The 20,557-nt window shown below is 35.8% G+C and overlaps 1 protein-coding gene across 1 annotated transcript in view; it reads right to left on the bottom strand.

Annotated features, from left to right (window-relative positions):
- LOC140753859 (uncharacterized) overlaps positions 1 to 14,273 on the bottom strand; it is a 57,097-nt gene extending 42,824 nt beyond the window's left edge. The window contains exons 1-2 of the mRNA XM_073088662.1: positions 12,407 to 14,273; positions 1,425 to 1,664 (exon numbers count right to left, since the gene is read on the bottom strand). Of these exons, the coding sequence (XP_072944763.1) occupies positions 1,425 to 1,664; positions 12,407 to 12,518 (352 nt within the window). The 5' untranslated portion in view covers positions 12,519 to 14,273. The remainder of the gene's footprint in view (positions 1 to 1,424; positions 1,665 to 12,406) is intronic.
- Positions 14,274 to 20,557: the final 6,284 nt, after the last annotated feature.

Below are 20,557 nucleotides of genomic sequence, written 5' to 3'. Positions count from 1 at the left end.
GGGTTAAAACTTGAGTATTGCAAGTTTTTATTATTTTTATTTAATTTTATTACTACTTAATAATGATAGCAGTTACACAGAAAATAGAAATAAAAAAGTATATTAACGTAAATAATGGAAAGCCTTTCAATAAAATTGAATTTATATTTAGGTAGATCAGAATTTTAATGTTCTTCTTATTCGTAAGTTTTTAGGGAAGCTTAGAATACTTGAAAATGGTGTTGATTGGTCGGTATTAGGTTACAAACATTTCTAAAAAGTGTCTTGATATGGGATGGGATGATGATCTTATTATTAGTGATCACGGTACTAGTCTCATGGAAAGTCAAGGATTCCATTTTGGATTAAAAAAAAAAATTAAAACTAAGTTTAATTGTGTGCTTATGTCTATTAAATCGCATTTAGTCAGCGCGATGGTGTATAGTCTAACCCTTTTCAGCGGTGCCCAGCAATTATGGGTTAAAATCGGGAAATTATGGGTAAACAACGACGTATTTGTGTGTTTACATGTATTTATGACTGTCTGTGTGTGTGGCACTCCGAAAGAATCTTAAGAGCGTAAAAAGCTTTTATTATTCACTAATATCAGCCACATTTCTAATAAACATCCTATATCCCACTTAACAGAGTTTGGTAGTGCAATAGACAATAAAACCCATAACCCGGTTACAATTCGCCGAACGCAAATCACAGTGCGCGGATTAACCAATTATTATCTAACTCCGCTGTATTAGTTAACCGGCGCAATAACCGCTGCGATGGTTTAACTGAATTCGTATACCTATGCACTTTACAGCTCGAACTCAGATTGGGTAATAGTTTACGGGTATGTGATATGGTTTAGAGCTATGTGTTTCGAGTGCATTCTAGAGCGCGTTATAAATATTGTGTTCTATATAGGGACACGGGTATGTTTTATCTATCAATTCTTTTTTTATAATCTATTGCTGAATGTAAACCTCTCTATACAGCTGTTAAATAACTATATTCTGTATGCCTTTGGCTTGGCTTGGTTATATTCTTTATACCTTTAACATAAGGATTTGTAATCAGACGTAGTCTTCATTCGAGGACCAGTCTACCCCGACATATTTCATATGTGATAAACCTTCATTGTTAGGTAGATATGTATTGATATTTTTAATAGCTAGCTTAAATTTGCATCATTTTACTTCTTGCCTTGGATGTCGTAGACAACTAATGGTTATTATTCCAGAAAGGTAGCAACAATATCTTCTCACAAAGTTATTCGCCTACTGCGGTTAACAATACCTATAATAGCGCGTTTTATACGTGGTAATGTGGCTTTTAGACCTATGTATGTCCACCAAATGTCTAGCACAACAGGACAAACTTAAGAAAGGTTGAACATTTCAGGTGTATCAGTAGTGGGTTTTAAAGCATGGTGAATGGATAATACGCACCTCGCCCGCTCCTTCCCACGAAGCGTAAATCGTTAAACTTAGCGACCCTGTTCTTCATCACAGCTGTATTGTTCCGGAGCTCCGCGGAGCAGTTCTCGTCGTTGCCGGCGCGGACGGTGACCAGGGTGCCGTCGACCACGTCGCTCAGGGCCACCACCTTGAAGCCGCTGGGCAGCGTCTTGTTCGAGCGCCAATGGGTCGGCAGTTGCGAGCACATGTAGTCAGGGCTGCCGGTTTTTACTGGTAACAAAGAATGATTTAAGTCAATGATGTGAAATTAAATGTGTTACTTAATTATGTTTAAAAAGAACATTTTTAGTTATAATATTTTGTTATAATGTAGGTTTCTTTTGCTGAAACCGAATACATATTTTTAGGGTTCCGTACGAAAAACCATAATATTGGAACCCTTAAAAGATCACTTTTGCGTTTGTCCTTTTTATAGTTATTATATAACTGTATGGTAAACTAAAATATAATACACGTAATCAAAATGATTAATAAATAAAAATCATATTAACATTGATCTCATATTTGTATGTTACCTATATTCGCATTTAAATTATATATTGAATTATATAAATAATAAATAACAAAGACGCATTAAACTTGTGTACTGTAGTTCAGGAATAACACATAGGTATAAGTTAAACACATGTGTAGTTTATTAATACAACGGTCGGTTATCACGCGCCATGGGTTATGGTTAATTAGAAACACCATAAAAATAAGATTGGATGAGGAAAACCGTTAAACGTTAAAACCGACATTGTTATAATTATCATCGTTTCAAAGACTTTAATTAAATTCCCTAAATATGCGTTTACCAATTATATTATGTCCATTTATTTTTATATTATATTCGTTTTTGTATGACGTGTACGCGTTTATAAAACTTGGTAAATACCTATTTCTAAATAAAACATGTACATAACAAAATGGAAAAAATGGTAATATTTTTTGTTTGAACCAAATAACAGGTTGCATAATAGTTGCAAAATGGAAATTAACCAATATTATTTTGCGTATGCGTGGAAAACAATATATTTTGATATTTTTATATATTTTAAAACTTCTTATAAAAGACCAAACTCAGATAACAAACAAAACATATATCTATTGTTTAAATATTTATTAGGTACATACTCATTCTCAAATGAAATTATTAATTAGCGTGAAAATATCTCCAATTATGTAAATGACGATTCTATAAAAAGGTAATGTAACTTAAACTGGAAAGAAATTAATAAATAATCGATTCGTTAATCGTTATGTTGAAACTTGAGTATCTTCAAACCTGTCTGTTTTGTTATGTCCGATAGAAAGTAACCTTGAGGACGAATATGCTTACTATGATACATAGTAGGTAGGTAGGTATAACTTTGAAGTAGTAAAAATGTGTAAATTGCTGTAACCTAACAAATATTACAAATAATAGATCGTCAACACAAAAATATGATGTGAAAAGTAGAGTCAACTTTAGCGCCGTCAATTTCGGATGCGGTTAGAACATTTTGAGCCTCAGATTTCTTTTAAAATCGCCGAGTAACGGGTTGGGGATATAAAAACATTAATAGTATAACTGTGGTTTCTCTATTTACGGAAGCTGGAGGTATATACAAATTATACAGCCGCAAACTGCGGGTAGTGCGGTCACGGGTATAAAGGGTTCCTTCGCCCGAGTCCGCGGTGATGCGCAGGCGCCTTGCATCAATGCTGTTATTAGAATCCAATAATCGTATTAGGTGAAAGCTATACGTGGTGTTTTAGCTTCTGATTATAAGATGAAATCAAATTTCTTTTGGATTATTTTATGGCTATGGCACACGAAGAAATATTTAATTGATTTTTTGTTTTGACAAATAATCATGCATGCAAATGAATTAAAACATGCATTGTTCAAATTTATCATATAATTATACTTACTGGAATATAAAGGCTTGGAAAATTCATCATCATCAACCCATTATTGTCCCACTGCTGGGCACGGGTCTCCTCTCAGAATGAGAAGTATTAGGCCATAGTCCACCACGCTGGCCAAGTGCGTATTGGTAGACTTCACATACCTTTAAGATTTTTATCTCTCAGGTATGCAGGTTTCCTCACGATGTTTTCCTTCACCGTTTAAGCAAGTGATAATTAATTTCTAATACGCACATAAATTTGAAAATCAGAGGTGCGTGCCTGAGATTTGAACCTCGGACCCCTCGATCGAGAGGCCGCGTTTCTTAACCACTAGGCTATCACTGCCAAATTGGAAAATTGTATACGACAAATTATAGAGGTGGTTACTTGTTAATGTTACAATAAAAACGGATAGAAAAAACTATTAAACACTAGTATTACAAAAAGACGGACAACTAGTGGTTTTTATCTACAATCTGTAATGCTTCTATGGCAGCTTATTAGCTACAGTGCTACAAAAACTTCATAATATTTTGATAGTAAAAAAATGATTACAAATACTTTCTTTTCCGAAGCACTAGGAGAATACTTTGTTGAAACTTGATAGCTTTACAAACAATAGTGGGTTTCGTTGCCCCAAGTGTTAACATAAAAACTTGGATTTGCCCATCATATACAAGAGGCTCGATTTTAACTAGAATTTGTTTTTACACGTCTTAATGTACAAGGATTCGTAGTATTACTACTTTACAATGTTACGTGGAAAAATCCAGTGGCGTGCTATTTTTTCCAAAAAATCCACTTATATTACTGTCATGCTGGAAACTTGTATTTACTTCCGCGTTGACTATTTATAGTTATTATTTGATTAGCTAAGTTTACTTACAGTAGGTCATGCGTGGGTTTTTAATCAAAGTAATGGTAAAAAACATTGATACCTAGGTAAGGTGATGCGTGCTTGCATCTAGTGCATATGCTGTAAAACCTCGTTTTACCGCATATGTACTATGATATATGCACAACAAAATTGGATTGTTTATCTAAAAAAATACTAAAAATAAGTATGTAGAATACTATACTAAAAGTGATTAAAGATCTAATTTTTAAACGTACAGTTATCCTCAGTTTTAGAAGCTAGCTTTAGAAGATCCAAGTAATCAATAGTAGGTTCTAATTGGCAAATTAATGATACTCGTAATATTAAATAAAAATATATGTTATGACATTATTAAACTTTATTCGAAAGTTTCTGATACACAGTATATGTTGGAATTTTCCTTAAATTTTGGTGAACTGTAAGAATGTGATCGAAGCAAATGTTTGCAAATGAGAGTTATGTAATTGATGCTAATTTTGATGGCTGATGAAAATAGAAAGGCGTCGCTTATACGCTACATTGGTCATGGTGTCTTGGAGTATCTATATATGTTTAAATGATTTTTTGTCTGTATGTCCTTTATAGAATCGTAAACTATGAATTTGATCATGCGATGATCTTTAACAAAGTTGTTGTGCATGAGGTTTCGGAGTTGGTACGACTAATTTTCGACAGATGCCGCCATTTTAATTCCAATGAAGGTAAACATTTTCAGTTATATGCATGTCAAGTTATTCTTTTTAAACACGGGCGAAGCCGCGGCCATTGCTAGTATGGTATAAGTTGTATGTTGTACTTCGAAATCAGTTGATTCTAGTTGCCATTTTTTTACACCGATTACACATGTAGCTTACATAATACATTACAATGCCATTATTTGCGCTATTATGCCAATTCAAACTCAAACATTGAAAGGGATTGTAAGTAAATTAAGTGGATTTATTATTTACTTTCAACCGCTGAATATAAACTTTAAGTAATATAGTAATATTTACAGAAAATAATTTAATTTAATACGAACATCATATTATAACCATGTTTATTAAAATTAGTTATATTTTATTTTATTTTTCAATATAAATTTAAAAAATATATAATATATTACAAAAAAAAATATTAAATGTATATTTTTATTAAATTAACTATCTTCAGTTCTATTATTTAGTATTCAGTAGTATTCTATTTTCAGTTGGCCATACATTTCCAATCAGCGCCCCCAGCGGGTTATATCAGAACTGATTGGAAATGTATGGGAAATACGTAAACAAATACAAAAATAGTCATTTTGAAAAAACGTAAAAATTCATACTAAGGGTAAACCGTTATGTATCCGTCAGAGAGGATTACCTACATTTAGGCACAGCTTAAAATTCTTATCGTTTGAACGTGCCAACAAAACCTATTACAATTAGCTACTACAGTGAGGAGTCGCGCCGCGTACTGTAAAAGCACTCGTGGTAATGAGCTCGTTCAATGCAGGCTAATGAGCAGGGTTGTTCCACAAAACCAATCCACCTCTACATTTGCAAACGGTCCCATACTTTGACAAAAAGAAGCGAAATGTTTACTGGGGATGTTAAATCAACTAGCAGTGATTTGTGTAACAGGGTGATTTTGTCAGTGAGGTGTCAGTGGGCAAATCGGAATTACTATGTTAATTGTATGTGTCCTCCAGAGTTTTTTCACATATTATACTCGTTTGATTTTTAGCTAGCAAAACATTTTTAAGAAGTTATAGAGCTTGGATAGCCTAGAGAGCACCTCCCTAAACCTGCATATCTCAGAGATTTAAAAATAAATCTCAAAGGTATGTGAAGTATACCAATACGCACTTGGCCTGCGCGGTGTACTATGGCCTAATCCTTCTAAATATGTGAGGAGACCCGTGCCCAGCAGTGGGACAGTAATGGGTTGATGATGATGATGATGATACTGATAGCTTTACTTTTTATCTAAATCTGCTGCTACGTGACTTCTTTCAGTATTTTTAACAGAAGCTATACTTTTAAACTTGTAAAGAAATTCATAAATTGGATGCGTATTTTATAGATCTATCACTGTGTGATTTGTATGATCATCAGAAAACTTGGTATATCTGTGTCTTTTTAATTTTAATTTCATATTTTATTAGAAAGTTGTAATAGTAAATAATAAGTGTACGTTAAAATTTCAGTGCAAATATTTATGTATCAAATTATCATATACTATGTAAACTCTCTCTATATACTCTACATATATAAGTATTACCCACTATTTTTTCTACAAGTGTGAAGCGATCATTGTAGTTCGTACACATCTGAAATACAGTGCAAATAGAGCGTGATTCCTGAATTACATACTTATTGAACTATTTTAATGTAAAAATTGAAAAAAGTGGCTACTTTGCATTAGGTTTGATAGTAGTAGAACCCTTTGTGGTTCGATTTCGGAGCACCACCGCTACATTTATTTCTGCCTCATAACAACAGCGTTAAGCGCTACTCTTTCTGGTTTGAAGGGTGTGGTAAGGGAGACATACTTTTCTGACGCATTCCAGCTTAGTCCTCAAGGATAGCTGCGCGTCTGTGGCCGAGCTCAGGTAGGAATATCTAATCATATCTGGGGTTGATTACAGATGTCTATGGGTGGCAGTAGCTACTTACTATCAGGTGGACTGCATGCTCGTCTGCTACTCCTATATTATACATTAAGTCCGGATGCGTTCCTCATTTTTATAAAAAGTAACCAGTAACTCTGCTATCGTTAAAAACATGTAGCGTTAAACAACATAGGCATTTTCATAAGATTAAACAAATGTATAGGCAAATACGTAGACAAATACAAAAACAGACAGTTTTGTTAAAAACGTCTGGTTTTGTATTTATCTGTTTTTGTATTTGCGTAGTATGTAAAAACGTCTGTTTTTGCAAAACTGACTGTTTTTGTATTTGTCATACTAAGGCTACAGAACAGTGTTAGTTGTAGTATGGCTAACTTTCTTAGAATAGGTATGACCTAAAGTGTATATTCGACAATTTCATCAATATTTGTTTAACTGGCCACCAAACCTGGATACCAGATACAATAATCTTATTGTTAGTACGAGTATGTCTGTGCTGCTTAACATCACAATTTCCGTTTATAGAATGTATTTATACACTATAATTTTGTCAGGAAATACCCAAAATACACACGAGTATATCCTCGTACACGTCACACTAAAATTGTACTTTATATTAATTACTGAAGCATCCTGTAATTACATTGTTAACTATTATTGGGTTTCATTTACGTATGTGAATTATCATTATGTTTAGGTGTAGGAAAACCTCCCGAAACCTACACTTCTTCCGAATTATTTAAATGTTATTAAATCAAAGCAACTAAGTATTAAGTGATAAGTATTATAAGTATCAGTAGATTATACGAAGGAAAATATCGTAAGGAAGCCTACATGCCTGAGAGTTCTTGAAAAAATAAGTTCTTAAAGGTTTGCACTTCTCCAGAGCGGTGAATTATGGTCCAAAGATTCGCTCTGAGAGGAAATCCTTACCCAGAATTAGAACCGTAATGGGTTGTCGACTGAAAAGCACATAAGCATGCAGTTCAGCTGATGGTACTCTGTCGCCCAGAGACATCAATAGTTTATTTATTTTTTGCATCACCTCTAACAAGAAATTAACAAAAGGGCAAACTTGCATTGAGGGTATTCTCTACCACTCAACCCTGGGTGGACGTAGAGAATTTGCAGCAGGTATTAAACTCAATAAAAAGATATACCTATATAATCGATAACAAATAACATTTAAGTCCTACTGACATCGGCCATAGACACGATATATCTTTTTTTTTGTATAATATAGTAGTAGCAGACGAGCATACAGTCCACCTGATGGTAAGTGGCTACTGCCGCCCATGGACATCTGTAATCAACCCTAGAATTAGATATTCCTACCTGAGGTCGGCCACAGATGCGTCGCTACTCCTGAGGACTAAGCTGGAACGCCTCGGAAAAGTGTCTCCCTTACCACATCCTTCGAACCGGAACACAGCAGCGCCTAACACTGCTGTTATTAGGTAGAAATAGGTGTGCCGGTGGTGCCGCCGGAGTCGAACCAGAAAGGGTTCTACCACCTTGAGAAATAGTATCTATGGACTAAATTGGATTTTTTTCTATAAATGTTTCTCCCTTATTACACCTTTCAAACCAGTGCCCTTACCATGTGTTTTCAAAACATCCCACAATTTTACGTTACGTTTGCACAATCCATTAATTTGTTCCGTTTGCTTCAGTAAACTGAGTAAACGTAACAATAAGTAAGTGCTCAAGTCTTTCTGACTCCCTCACATGTTTGCAAAAAAGAGAGAAAACATAAAGCGCCATCTTGTCAATTTAGACATTAAATGTTACGTTACTGACATTATAGTTCTGATACAATCCGCTAGGGGCGCTGATTGGAATTTGTATGGGCAAATACGTAAACAAATACCAAAACAGTCATGTTTGTTAAACCGTAAAAACTCATGGTGAGGGTACAGAATACGACAGCGCTTCACAACAGCTGTTAGAAGGCATAAAACGGTGTGGAAATGGTGCTGTAGGAGTCTAACCAAAAGAGTTCTACTTTCCAATTATGTGTAAAATCTATCATACCTTAAGGATATGTACCTAACACATACAACATCTACAAGAGGTCTATCAACATATCCTAGCATTATCGACATACAGTCTGTACCTACTAGATCAGCAAGGCTTTTTTAATGAGTTCAGATTCATGATTTTGTCATGTTTTCCTTGTTGAATAGGAAAGTGCTATAATTTTACGTGGTTTAACTACGTATAACTACTATAAATCACAACTTCTATCCATATTTGATACAGTTTTCTGATTTATGATATTTAAATCTCAAAAACTCCGGTCATTATTAACCAATTCGGTTTTTATAGAAATTTTATTGTACAATTTATCTGCCAATTTGATTAGCAAACTAGTTTTTGCATTCGTTAGTATTTATGCAATGCGTAATGAATAAAATTAATGCCTAAACAGTACAAATTCATTAACTTAACAGATGATAATATCGTTTACTATAAAATAATTACAACGTATTATTTATTTCACTGACAATAAGTTATTAACATTTACTTTTTCCTATTTTAATTGTAATACATAATTAATAGGCAATATTCTTGAAAGAGTGGCAGTGATAGCCTAGTGGTTACGAAACTGGGCCTCTCGATGGAGGGGTCCGAGGTTCGAACTCTAGGCACGCACCTCTGATTTTTTAAAGTTATGTGCGTATTAGAAATTAATTATCACTTGCTAAACGGTGAAGGAAAACATCGTGAGGAAACCTGCATACCTGAGAGTTATATAAAAAAAAACTCAAAGGTATGTGAAGTCTACCAATACGCACTTGGCCAGCGCGGTGGACTATGTGACCTAATCCTTCTCATTATGAGAGGAGACCCGTGCCCAGCAGTGGGACAGTAATGGGTTGTTGATGATGAAGATGATGATTCTTGAAATATATACATTTAGATTGAAGAAGCGCGTAATATTAAGTTTAACTATAAATATAATTTTTTGCTTCAACGGATGCGTTGAAGTCTTTTGTACGTAGCGCATTTATCTTGATTTTTACATTTATTTTTAATATTCCTATTGTAAACTTAATTTGTCAGTTAGCAGATAATTTCAGCTTATATTACCTATAAAGGTCTTGATGATTGAATAATAAACTATGGATGCTAAGTCAAGAATTCTATATGTCACAGGAATATAAAATTTGGAGTATATTGGACAAAGAATAGAATAATAAAGTAGAAATAATAATAAATAAATGTTGGTTTAGGAAAATGTGTTTGTTTTTAAATTTATGTAGTTTAATGCTTGTCAAAAATAATAAAAATAAGACCTAATATTATTATTGAAGTTTATTATTTATTATCTCTATAAATTTTAATTAATTCCTTTAAATTTGATATACAGAGATGGGAATTTCCCGAAAAGTAAGTTTATTAATAATTGTAGGAATTGAATACCGGAATTACACATTTTAACAAACAAAATACGTGGTTTTTCCAAATTTAATAGTCACGGTTCAGTAAATAGGAAAATTTATCACTGACAACCTCACTACGGGGCACGGTACTCTTCTCAGAGTGAAAAAGGCTCAGGCCGAAGTCCTAAGCGCTGGTCATGTGCAAATTAGTAGACTTTACACATGAGATAACATTTCTCAAATACGTGAGAAAAAATTGTAAAGGACTTTCAGTCATGTTTCCTCACGATATTTTCCTTTACTGTTATAGCAAGTCTAAATTAATTTCTAATACACACAATTCGGCAATGATTTTTTTCCGACATAAAAGTGAAATCAAGAGCAGAATTTATCTCATTTCTACTCGTATCATTTTTCCTTGAATACACACAAAATTAAAAAAACACAGGTGAGCGACTAGGATTCGAACCTCGGATCCCCAAATGGGAGACCTGGTTTGAAGCTACCACCGCTATAAAGATCTACGTATGGTATTTCTCATCCCAGTTAATTGTACAGATCCGAAGGAAATAGTAAAATCCATGAAAATCCATACTTATACAAAAACGTGAACACTTAATTCATATTTTAATGGCATTGGTCAAAGGTCAACGCACGCAACCGTAGCAAGCGAACTTAGTAATAAATATGTGTAAACTGATTATTAATTTAGACATATTACGATTGGGTATTCCACTGTTTCCTAACATCCGTCAATAAATGTATAATGTTTGCGGATACAAGAGTTGATATCATTCACGGAATTGTGCGTATTTTTAGATCGTAGAGCGGTTTGATGGTAACTACTCCGGAGGCACCTAAATATCTATTTCTGCTTAGTAACAGCAGTGTTAAGTGCTGCTATGTTATGGTTTTAAGGATGTGGTACGTCAGACAAATTATATGAGAGCTTTAAAGTTAATCCTGGGAATGCATCTGTGGCTATCCTTAGCGAAGGTACCTTACTGGTCCTATCTATGGTTGATTACGGATGTGCAATATGCACGGGTAGCATATTAGGTGGATTAGATGCTCATTTGTTATTTCATTTTCATAAATAAAACTTTCAAATTTGAATGGTATTCAGGAGATTAAAATTCCGCGTTCCTAAAACATGCCTACTATGATCACGTAGACATATTTAGTAGACATTTCCTAGTACATATTCAGTAGTATATATTCTTTGATTATATTAATAAATTTTAAATGTAATGTATGAAGCGTTCTAACTAGTCTTGGGAAGTAGCAACGCAAACGTATTGTTTATTTAAATAATATTATTTTATTTAAATGTTTCCATGGACATTGAAAGTAAATTACATACATGATTATTATAAATACCGGCCGATGTTTTGATAGCCTTCAAAAGTTCTGTTAGAGGCAATTAATGTTAGTACTGAAAGCTGTTATTACCTAGTACTAGTACTAAGAATCGTCCTTCGCGTGTGTCGGACTTGAACGTGTAAGGTTAATGTTAACAAATGTATGTAAATATATCTCCTACTTATTTAGAAAATTGGCTTTTAAATTAGATTGTCTCTATTTGACAGTGGAAGAATGTTTAGTATTGATTACCCATTAAACGGTGGTAATTGTGTTCATTTAGTAGTTACTTGTTTTAATTCACTTATTTTATGTACATTAAAACTTGCATGCTTAATTTAATTTAAATTATTTTCTGCAGTATAAAAATGTGTATTTCTATTTTTTACGGTAACATAAGACATATTAATTGCATATATTTGTAGAATAGGTTTCGTAATATCGAAATTATTAGACGATTTTTGTATTAAAAAAGTAAAGTAAAAATTATGTCAGTTGAGTAAACAAATCTCCTTCGTAAACATATTTTGCTATTTTAAACTTATTTTTCTAAACGAGAATATAGCTACGTTAAGTTTAAATTAATAATAAATTACAAATTACTTATAATGTAGGTAGTTCTTTCATTTTGTATTCTAAATTATTTTTTGTATTAAATCGACAGGTAATTATCGATTTAAAATAAGGCACTTAACCTGCTAATTCCTTACAAATGTTAGTAAGTACCTATAAACATTTACGAAGCGTCGATTAAATATAATTGCCATATAATTTATTACACGATATGTATCTAATATTATCCTGAGTTTATTATTAGTAATTTATGCAAAACTAATGAATTATGATGTCTTACCCAGATCAGGGTGTTCCCCGATGGTGTCTTCGATGATAGCCTGGTACCACCACGGCTCTAGATCAGCCATCTCGCGGCGCCGCCGGCCCCTAGACTCGAACGGCAGGTGCATCCTCACGCCCGCATCACACGCTACGTCACTACTCCACACTTTGCCGTGTGAAGAGGCCTTACGTTACGCCAATTTGTCGCTCACCGAACTCAAGGTCACCGGTCGCTCAGATTCGACTGCCACTCAGAAGACAAGCTTTCTCCGCCTTTCCTCGCACGTCCTTCGACCTTCGGTGAGTAATTTATTGTTGTAATATTTATGAGACACCACAAATGTACAAACTTGGCGTAATTCCAACAAATTTTCCTCTTTATTGTTTAACAAACAAACTATTACTTTGCGCTCCGTAATAAAAATATGTATATGAAATATTTATATTATAGATATTATACTTATTTGAGGTGAGTCTTTTGTTTGAGATCTTTGGATTAATAAAAACATAAAGTTGCCTAAATAACCGTTGATACTTAAAACTTGGCACTAACAGTTCACTAACAAAATAGTTTGCCAACAAAGTTCGACACCACTTGTTAGTCCAACAACAACATGTAAACAACCGTGATTATTCGCATAGTTCCTTCCTTAACTCAATATTTACAGTGAATAGTCAGCGCGGGCCTTGAGGAGTTGTGTTTCAACTTAACTTTCGTCATTTTATATGAGTCACTATCGTAGGGTCTCGATGAGAACAGTCCAAAATAGTCCTAACATTCGAACCGAACCGCTAAAACCTTCCAAGAAACGCAAGTATCTCGAAGTGCGGATACGCACTGTCAATATCAGCTGAGCGGCTCTAATTATTCAAGATATTTCCCCGCGCGTTGCGTCAGCGCCGGTTTCCTAATCGAGCGTTATATTTTTTGCAAATAGCGGCAAGCGTAAGTCCCACGTCGGTCACAGGTATTTACCGCGTCCGTCAGTCCGTCACACCGCCGGCCGGATGAGTCAACGCGCGGCGCGTGGCGGAGGCTGCACGCGTGTTCACCGTTCGCGCGACTCTCTACTACTGAGTCGCCGCCATTCTGTCACTCGCTGCCTCCATTCTCTGCGGTCAATCTGTGGTCTGGCCACGCTTCATTTGCCGGGAAAATGCGCGCCGTTCGCCTCTCTTTCGCGCTCATAATATAGCGCAATCGTGCGATAGGGACGCGCGCAAGTTTTATGCCATCAAACATTTTTGTTTAGTTCCATTGTTGAAAGGGAAATATAATGAGCTTTTTCATTTTGACGCCCTATTACGTATCTCGATCTGCTGGTCCACTAGCTGCGGTTTACGCGGAGAGAGATGTCTATAAGCCCGCTAGTCGCATCTAGTTTGAAAACTTTCAGGTGATTTAAAGTTTGGAGTGGATGTCGAAGAGTTGAAACAATTTTACAGAAAAAGGCTAATTAAGGAAGTTATGTAGGTAATTAGATGGCATAATAAATAACGACTGAATAGATACATTAACTGCATTCGTGAATAATGATTACAAATAATCGATTCTTAATGATAATTACGTTTAAGCGAAACGAAAAAAAGACAAAATGTAGAGTCAAGAAAAGTTAGGGTATTGTGGTGCAATGAGTAGGTATTAGGAGCGAAGAATTGGTGAACGGGCGAATATCTTATCTGGCTGTAAGCGGGGAGTATCTCAAGACGGGTGGGTGGGCGTGCGCGCGGCTGGGCGTGTCGCCCCGCCCCGCGCCAAGACGCGGCGCTCGGAAAAATTCGCGTCATCTCAATGCACTTGTTGCACACGCACGTGACGTCTGCAGCCGTTATCGGAGCGGTCCATGATCAAACAAGTTCACTACAAATAGTTATCCTGTGTGCTGTTGCGTTGTGTTCTGTAATCTGCAAATACAGAAATGTCAAGACTTTGTCTATATAAAGAACCTTGGGCAAAAGGTTACATTTTAACATACATTAAAAGTTTTCTTGCATAATTATTGCTTACACTTACTCGTATACTTCATTTCATGCCCACTTCTAGAATATATTTTATTTTATAATTCTTTGTTTTAAAAGTAAAGCTTAGTACAGCATTAGGTATACCAAGTTCTTTTAATACCTAAATTTAGTTCAAGTTTGATACAAAATATTTTAAGACAAAATGAAATAATATATAAAAGTTAATTGTTACTCCAACGTCGAGGTTGTTAAGAGTGTTGAGAATCTGCCCGATGTTCGGTTGACCGCAGTGTTGACAAATTTTTGCGGGCGAACGACAAGGCAAATACCGCAGGGTACGGGGCACCGCGAATCAATTAGCTTCGAGTACCCACTGTAAGTTTATCACAGTAGTGGTTTAAGTTTATCATTATTAATTCCTTATTAACCTGTTATTGTGTGAACCCACCCGTTGTGGTTCGACCCTAGACTGCTTCTGAATCTTTTTGCCTTATAACAACAGTGTTATAGGTATTATTTTCTGATTTAAAAGGGTGGCGAAGCAATACCAATTATCAAACTTTAAAAATTAATTTTGATAGTCAAAATCGCTGTTTCAAATTTAAGCTAAATTAAGTTGCTCTAATATTAAATTTAGCTGAATATTTAAATTCATCATTGATTCGTAGGATGCCTCCCTGTGCTTTTAGTTTTCGACAGTATTAATATTTCTTCACGATGTTTTCTTTTGCCATTAAAATGAGTGTCACTTAACTTATTTCTAATATACACTTGAAGACAAAAATCAATAGCACTGCTGTGTTCTTGTTTGAAGGGCAGTATAAGTGTTCCTTCTCATATGAGGCATTCCGGCTTACGTACACCGGTACCTATCTATAGGTTCATCTGTGGCCTACTTCAGATTATTACCTAATCTTATTTGGACTTGATTAAAATAGGCACGATTATAGAGGCTCTTTCAATTTAGGTACCATCAGATGGACTGTACGCTCATTTCATATTTCTATACATTACGGATAGCCTAGTGGTTAACAAACTCCGCCTCTTGATCGAGGGGTCCGAAGTTCAAATCCCAGGCACGCACTTTTCAAAGTTATGTGCGTATTATAAATTAATTACACTTGCTTAAACGGCGAAGGAAAACATCGTGAAGAAACTTGCATATCTGAGAATTTTGAAAAAATATGTTTTCAAAAGTCTTCCAAGTCGTAGCAGTGGGACAGTAATGGGTTGATGATGATGTAGATGAAACATTACGAGTACAAATAAATATCTGAAATTAGTACCTTGAATTAGAATCCACACCTTCGCAGTATCAGGTCGAAATTTACACCACTACGTTTCCTTTCAATGTGGTAGAACCTATTGTGGTTCTGCGGCGGCGCCATCGCTATAAACATGCAGAAATATTTATTGTTATGCGTTATATTGTGTCTTCTGTCCTGATTTTAGTACAGTTAGATATAGTTAGCATAAAATTTATTATACGTACTTACCGATTTATGGATATATAAGCTCGTATAGAATGCTTCTACCATTAAAAATAACTATCTGGATAAAAATAAAACAAGAAATGTGTGAATAATAAGTTTGAGAAAAAAAAAGAAATGTTAGCAATGAAAGTAGGCAAGTATATTATTTTACTTTAATAGAGTCAGAAAAGTTATTTTTCTCGCGCCTACCCGCATCGTCTAGCGGAGCTTTTATGGTTTGCCACGAGTGCTGCGGTCTCTGAGACATTTTTCAAATTCTCATCACTTTTAACATTTCTTAGTAATAAAATTCATGTTACTTGTTATATAAATTCCTCTGAAACTGATTAAGAATTTAAATAATGTCTATTGATCCCAATATTCGCAGAGAATAGGTATAATGACAGTATACCTACCTACCGCACCTACTATAGAGTAAAATAATTAGTAAAACTTTTAAATGTGAGTGAAACGTATTAATCGGTCGGTGCACGGGTCGTTTTTAATAAATTATTCGTAAACGTATACATTAAGCGATGATAACTAAACCACCAATCAGAGACGTCATGTCTTGATACAAATCTAACGTATTTAAGCTGGCTTTCCTCATGGGACTTACCTAGACAAAATAGCAAGACGTCAATAATGCAAACGAGGTATAAAAAAGTAATGAATAGCGTTTAAAATTAGTTAATTGTTAAAATAATTATGTCTTCGGTAAAGATCCGCAAGAGTATGCGGGTAGGCGCAATAAGTTTTCTGTAGACAGAAACGCTGTCGCCGCTCATCATCATCATTATCATCATCAACCCATTACTGACCCACTGCCTGGCACGGGTCTCCTATCAGAATGAGAAGGATGAGGCCATAGTCCATCGCGCTGGCCAAGTGCGTATTGGTAGACTTCACATGCCTTTGAAAACTTTCTTTTTATGATTTCTCAGGTATGCAGGTTTCCTCATGATGTTTTCCTTCACTGTTTAAGCAATCAAAAAATTAATTTAAAATTAAAAGCAATTAATTTCTAATACGTTCATCACTTTAAAAAATTTGACGTGCGTGCTTGGTACTTCAACCTCGGGCCCCTCGATCAAGAGGCCGAGTTTCTTAACCACTGGGCAATCACGGCTTTATGCTGTCACCACTCCCCGCAACTATTGTTTTGTTGTCGGTGGGAGACTACTGCTATCAACCGTCGGCGATGTTAGCCGACAAGCTGTCCCTCGTATATGAGCTCCCTAAAAACAGACGTTAAGAATGAATAGTAAGTATTTAATTTGTGCCAAGTAATCCTCAAGGATTTTTAATATTGTTGAAAGTTGACCCTAGAGTCGCTGCTTGGTCCGAAGCCACTACTAGTGGATGTGGTGCTCACGAAGGAGGCGGATGACTAGTGAGGGTGCATCTTCCCAACTTCTTCGTCGCAGGCGCTTTCACCGTAGAGCGCTGAAAGCCTCTCTTTCCCAGCCTTATGAGCCCACGAAGGCAGTTCGAGGGAATCGTGTACCGGTCATTAAGGCTCGAGGTGTCATGAGTGTCTTCTGTACACTTATCTCATGAGGAATATGACTAAGTGGGGCTCGTTCCTTTCAGCATAGGCTGATGTTGCTGGGCCGCTAAAGTTGCTAACTTTCTCCCGTCATCCGGCAGCAAGCATTCAGAGGGTCGTCACAGGGTTTCGGTAAGTCGACATGCTCCCTCATCTCCCTCAGCAGAAAGAGATCCATAAGGATTTATCTGCCCATGGAAATACTAATAATAATAAAAAATATTAATAGATGACAGTTGTTTATCAATTGTGTGATAAAAGACTTGAAACACTTATGTTTTTCCCTTATAGCCGAGAGAAAATTTGAAACATTAAGTAATGCGAGGACTTTTTTTTCAAATGATTTAAATTTTTAAAATCTCTTTGTGGATCGATTGCAACAGCACTATCTAATATCTAATATGGTGTCTTAGAAGCTGTCCCTGTAGTCCCGGGACTAGAATAGGGCTACGGTATCCCCTGCCTGTCGTAAGAGGCGACTAAAAGGGGGCTTCCGGGGTTGCGGGTGGCAAGATTGGGAGGTCGAGCCGCCCGGTAAGCAACTCCGGGAAGGACGGCGGTGTGTGTGGTCGCATACCGTCGTAAACACCAGACGGTGTGGCGAGTCCTGAAGCTTACCTGGGTGGAGCCCGAAGGGGCGACGCGTTCAGAGGACTCCGGTTGCGTTCCGTAGGAGATCCCGGAGTCCTCTTGGCAACGTAGAGGAAGGCCACCGGGGGGGTTTTAGTGCGGTAAAAATCCCACATAACCCTGTGTCGCTCCCACGGCACCGGGTACCTTTTGAAGGTTTCCCCCTCGTAAATAAAAAAAAAAAAGGTGTCTTAGAAGCAGAACTGGTAAGTATATTTTGATCAAAAGTTTTGGTAAAACATGATTCATCAAGTTTTACTTACTTTCTTAATTTTTTTTTAAATATTTCCAAATGTTTATTATTTTATTATCCAAATTTGTATTTTTGTATTTATTGAAGAGTGTGCTTACATCGTAAAATTGCCGAAATAATGTCAGAGGTCTGATAACTAAGTTGCAGTGATGTATATTATCCAATCGTAAGGTAAACATTTGCTGATGTCTGTGGTGCTGTCGCGACTGAACTTTGAATCAAATCAAATCAAATCATTTATTTGCAAGAACATAGTATTTTACAAGTCAATTTATAACAATTATCTTATGTTCTACCACATTGGGCGTGCAAAATTTATGTGTCTTGTTCATTATTACATGGAAAGTCAAATATATGTTAAGAGTTCGACCGCGACCGCGAGAAGAGAGTAGAAATATTTTATTTAAATTAAATTACGGCATTGTCACATTTTTTACATAATTAATTTAGTTTAATCAATTTTTATGATAGATACAGACAGTAATATATATATTACCTTCCTTTACTGTCAGACCTTCTATTACTGTCAGATTATGTAGCAGCACGGGTCGATCATAGAACGGGAGACCGCTAGATTATCAACACACAAATATTTTTTTGCATTCATAATTTTACATTTCGATTACATATTTTATTTAAAGCCTAACATATATATTTTTTTATTTTCGTCTCCGAACGTTCTTTGAAGGTTCTAAGCCTTTTAAGTCTTTAAGCATCAAACATTTTGACTCAACACCCGGCTTCAGCTTCACTACCCTACATTTACAACAATGCTATATAAATTCCATTGCTAACTGCAATTGCATTAACTTTTACTACTTTGAGAGTTGTAGTCTTCAGACTATTTAGTTACCATTTTATAACATTACAGATAGATACGGACTTGTATTGATGACAGTGAGTCACTCGTATTACTTCCAGTATAATAAGATACACAGTATCACAGCTTATGACATTCGATATACTGATATTGTAACAATGCTCTGAATATCTCTGGCGCTTACCTTGATTATAAGCAGGCGTTTCTGCAAGGAGCTTTGTTGAGAACAAATTAAACGCTTTAAACGCTTTCTACACTCACAGCCCCACACTAGGATTCCCTGTGTCGTGGGTGCCATGGACACACACATAGACAAATACACAAACACCCAGACCCAGAAACAGAAATCTAAATTCATCATTTAGATATCTGTCTGGCCGGGGATCGAACCCGGGACCCTTTGCGCGTCAGACCGGTATGGTGGCAGCTCCGCCACGCGGGTCGTCACAACAACAACAATTACAAAAACGAACGATTATAAAAACTACTAGCTAGTTATAACTACTACCTAGTTTGTAGGTGATAAAACCCTTTGTGGTTCGACTCCGGCGGCACCACCGCCACACCTATTTCTGCCTTATAACAGCAGTGTTGAGCGCTGCTGTGTTCTGGTTTGAAGGGTGTGGTAAGGGAGACATACTTTTCCGAGCCGTCCTCAGAGGTAGCGGTACATCTGTGGCCGACCTCAGGTAGGAATATCTAATCCTATCTGGGGTTGATTACCCATGTCCATGGGCGGCAGTAGCCACTTATCATCAGGTGGAATGCATGCTCGTCTGCTACTCCTATATTATAAAAAAAAACTTTCAATGTTTAACGGGAACATTAACATAAGTAGAGACTAATTTAACACTCCTTTGTTTCTGCAAATTGCATTGATGTTGTGGAAGGTATTTCAATATTACATTGCCTATTCATCATAAATGAATTAATTAAGGCGTCCTGCAGACTATCTATTTACGAGTAGCTGCTTTTCGAAAGCTAGACTAGTGATTAAACGCTCGACACTGCAGTCGTGATCAAAAAATACTGAACTCTCAGAAAGATTTTTATCATAACCTGCATCGAGGTTCGTCACGATGTTTTCGTGACTTCGGACCCCTCGATCAATAAGCTGAATTTCAACCACTGTGACTGCTGCGATTACTTATGAATATTACTTGTAATAAAACTGTGTAACTGTATATAATGTTTATGTCATATACATTATATACAGAGTGAAGTATGTTTTATACCCGGTATACAAATATAAAAGTAGGGTGAATTTTTCAAATAGGCTTTCAGTGCCAAATCTGAAACTATAAGGATTAGCGAAAAATGCTGAAAGAAATTTGGATAAAAACTAAAACTGCATCATTAGTTTTGTTAAATATCTTTTTCCCTAGCCGGGAATCGAAGGAGTTCATTTTGAAAAAAATACACCCTCTAAATTATTCTACTATCTGAAAGTGTTGCTTATAAGGATCAAATTGTGGGAAGTA

The sequence above is a fragment of the Epargyreus clarus genome, unplaced genomic scaffold (genome assembly GCF_041222505.1).
Source record: "Epargyreus clarus isolate Ecla_fem2 unplaced genomic scaffold, WU_Ecla_fem_2.2 ptg000027l, whole genome shotgun sequence".
Classification (NCBI taxonomy): domain Eukaryota; kingdom Metazoa; phylum Arthropoda; class Insecta; order Lepidoptera; family Hesperiidae; genus Epargyreus; species Epargyreus clarus.
This window is presented reverse-complemented; position numbering and strand designations above follow the sequence as displayed.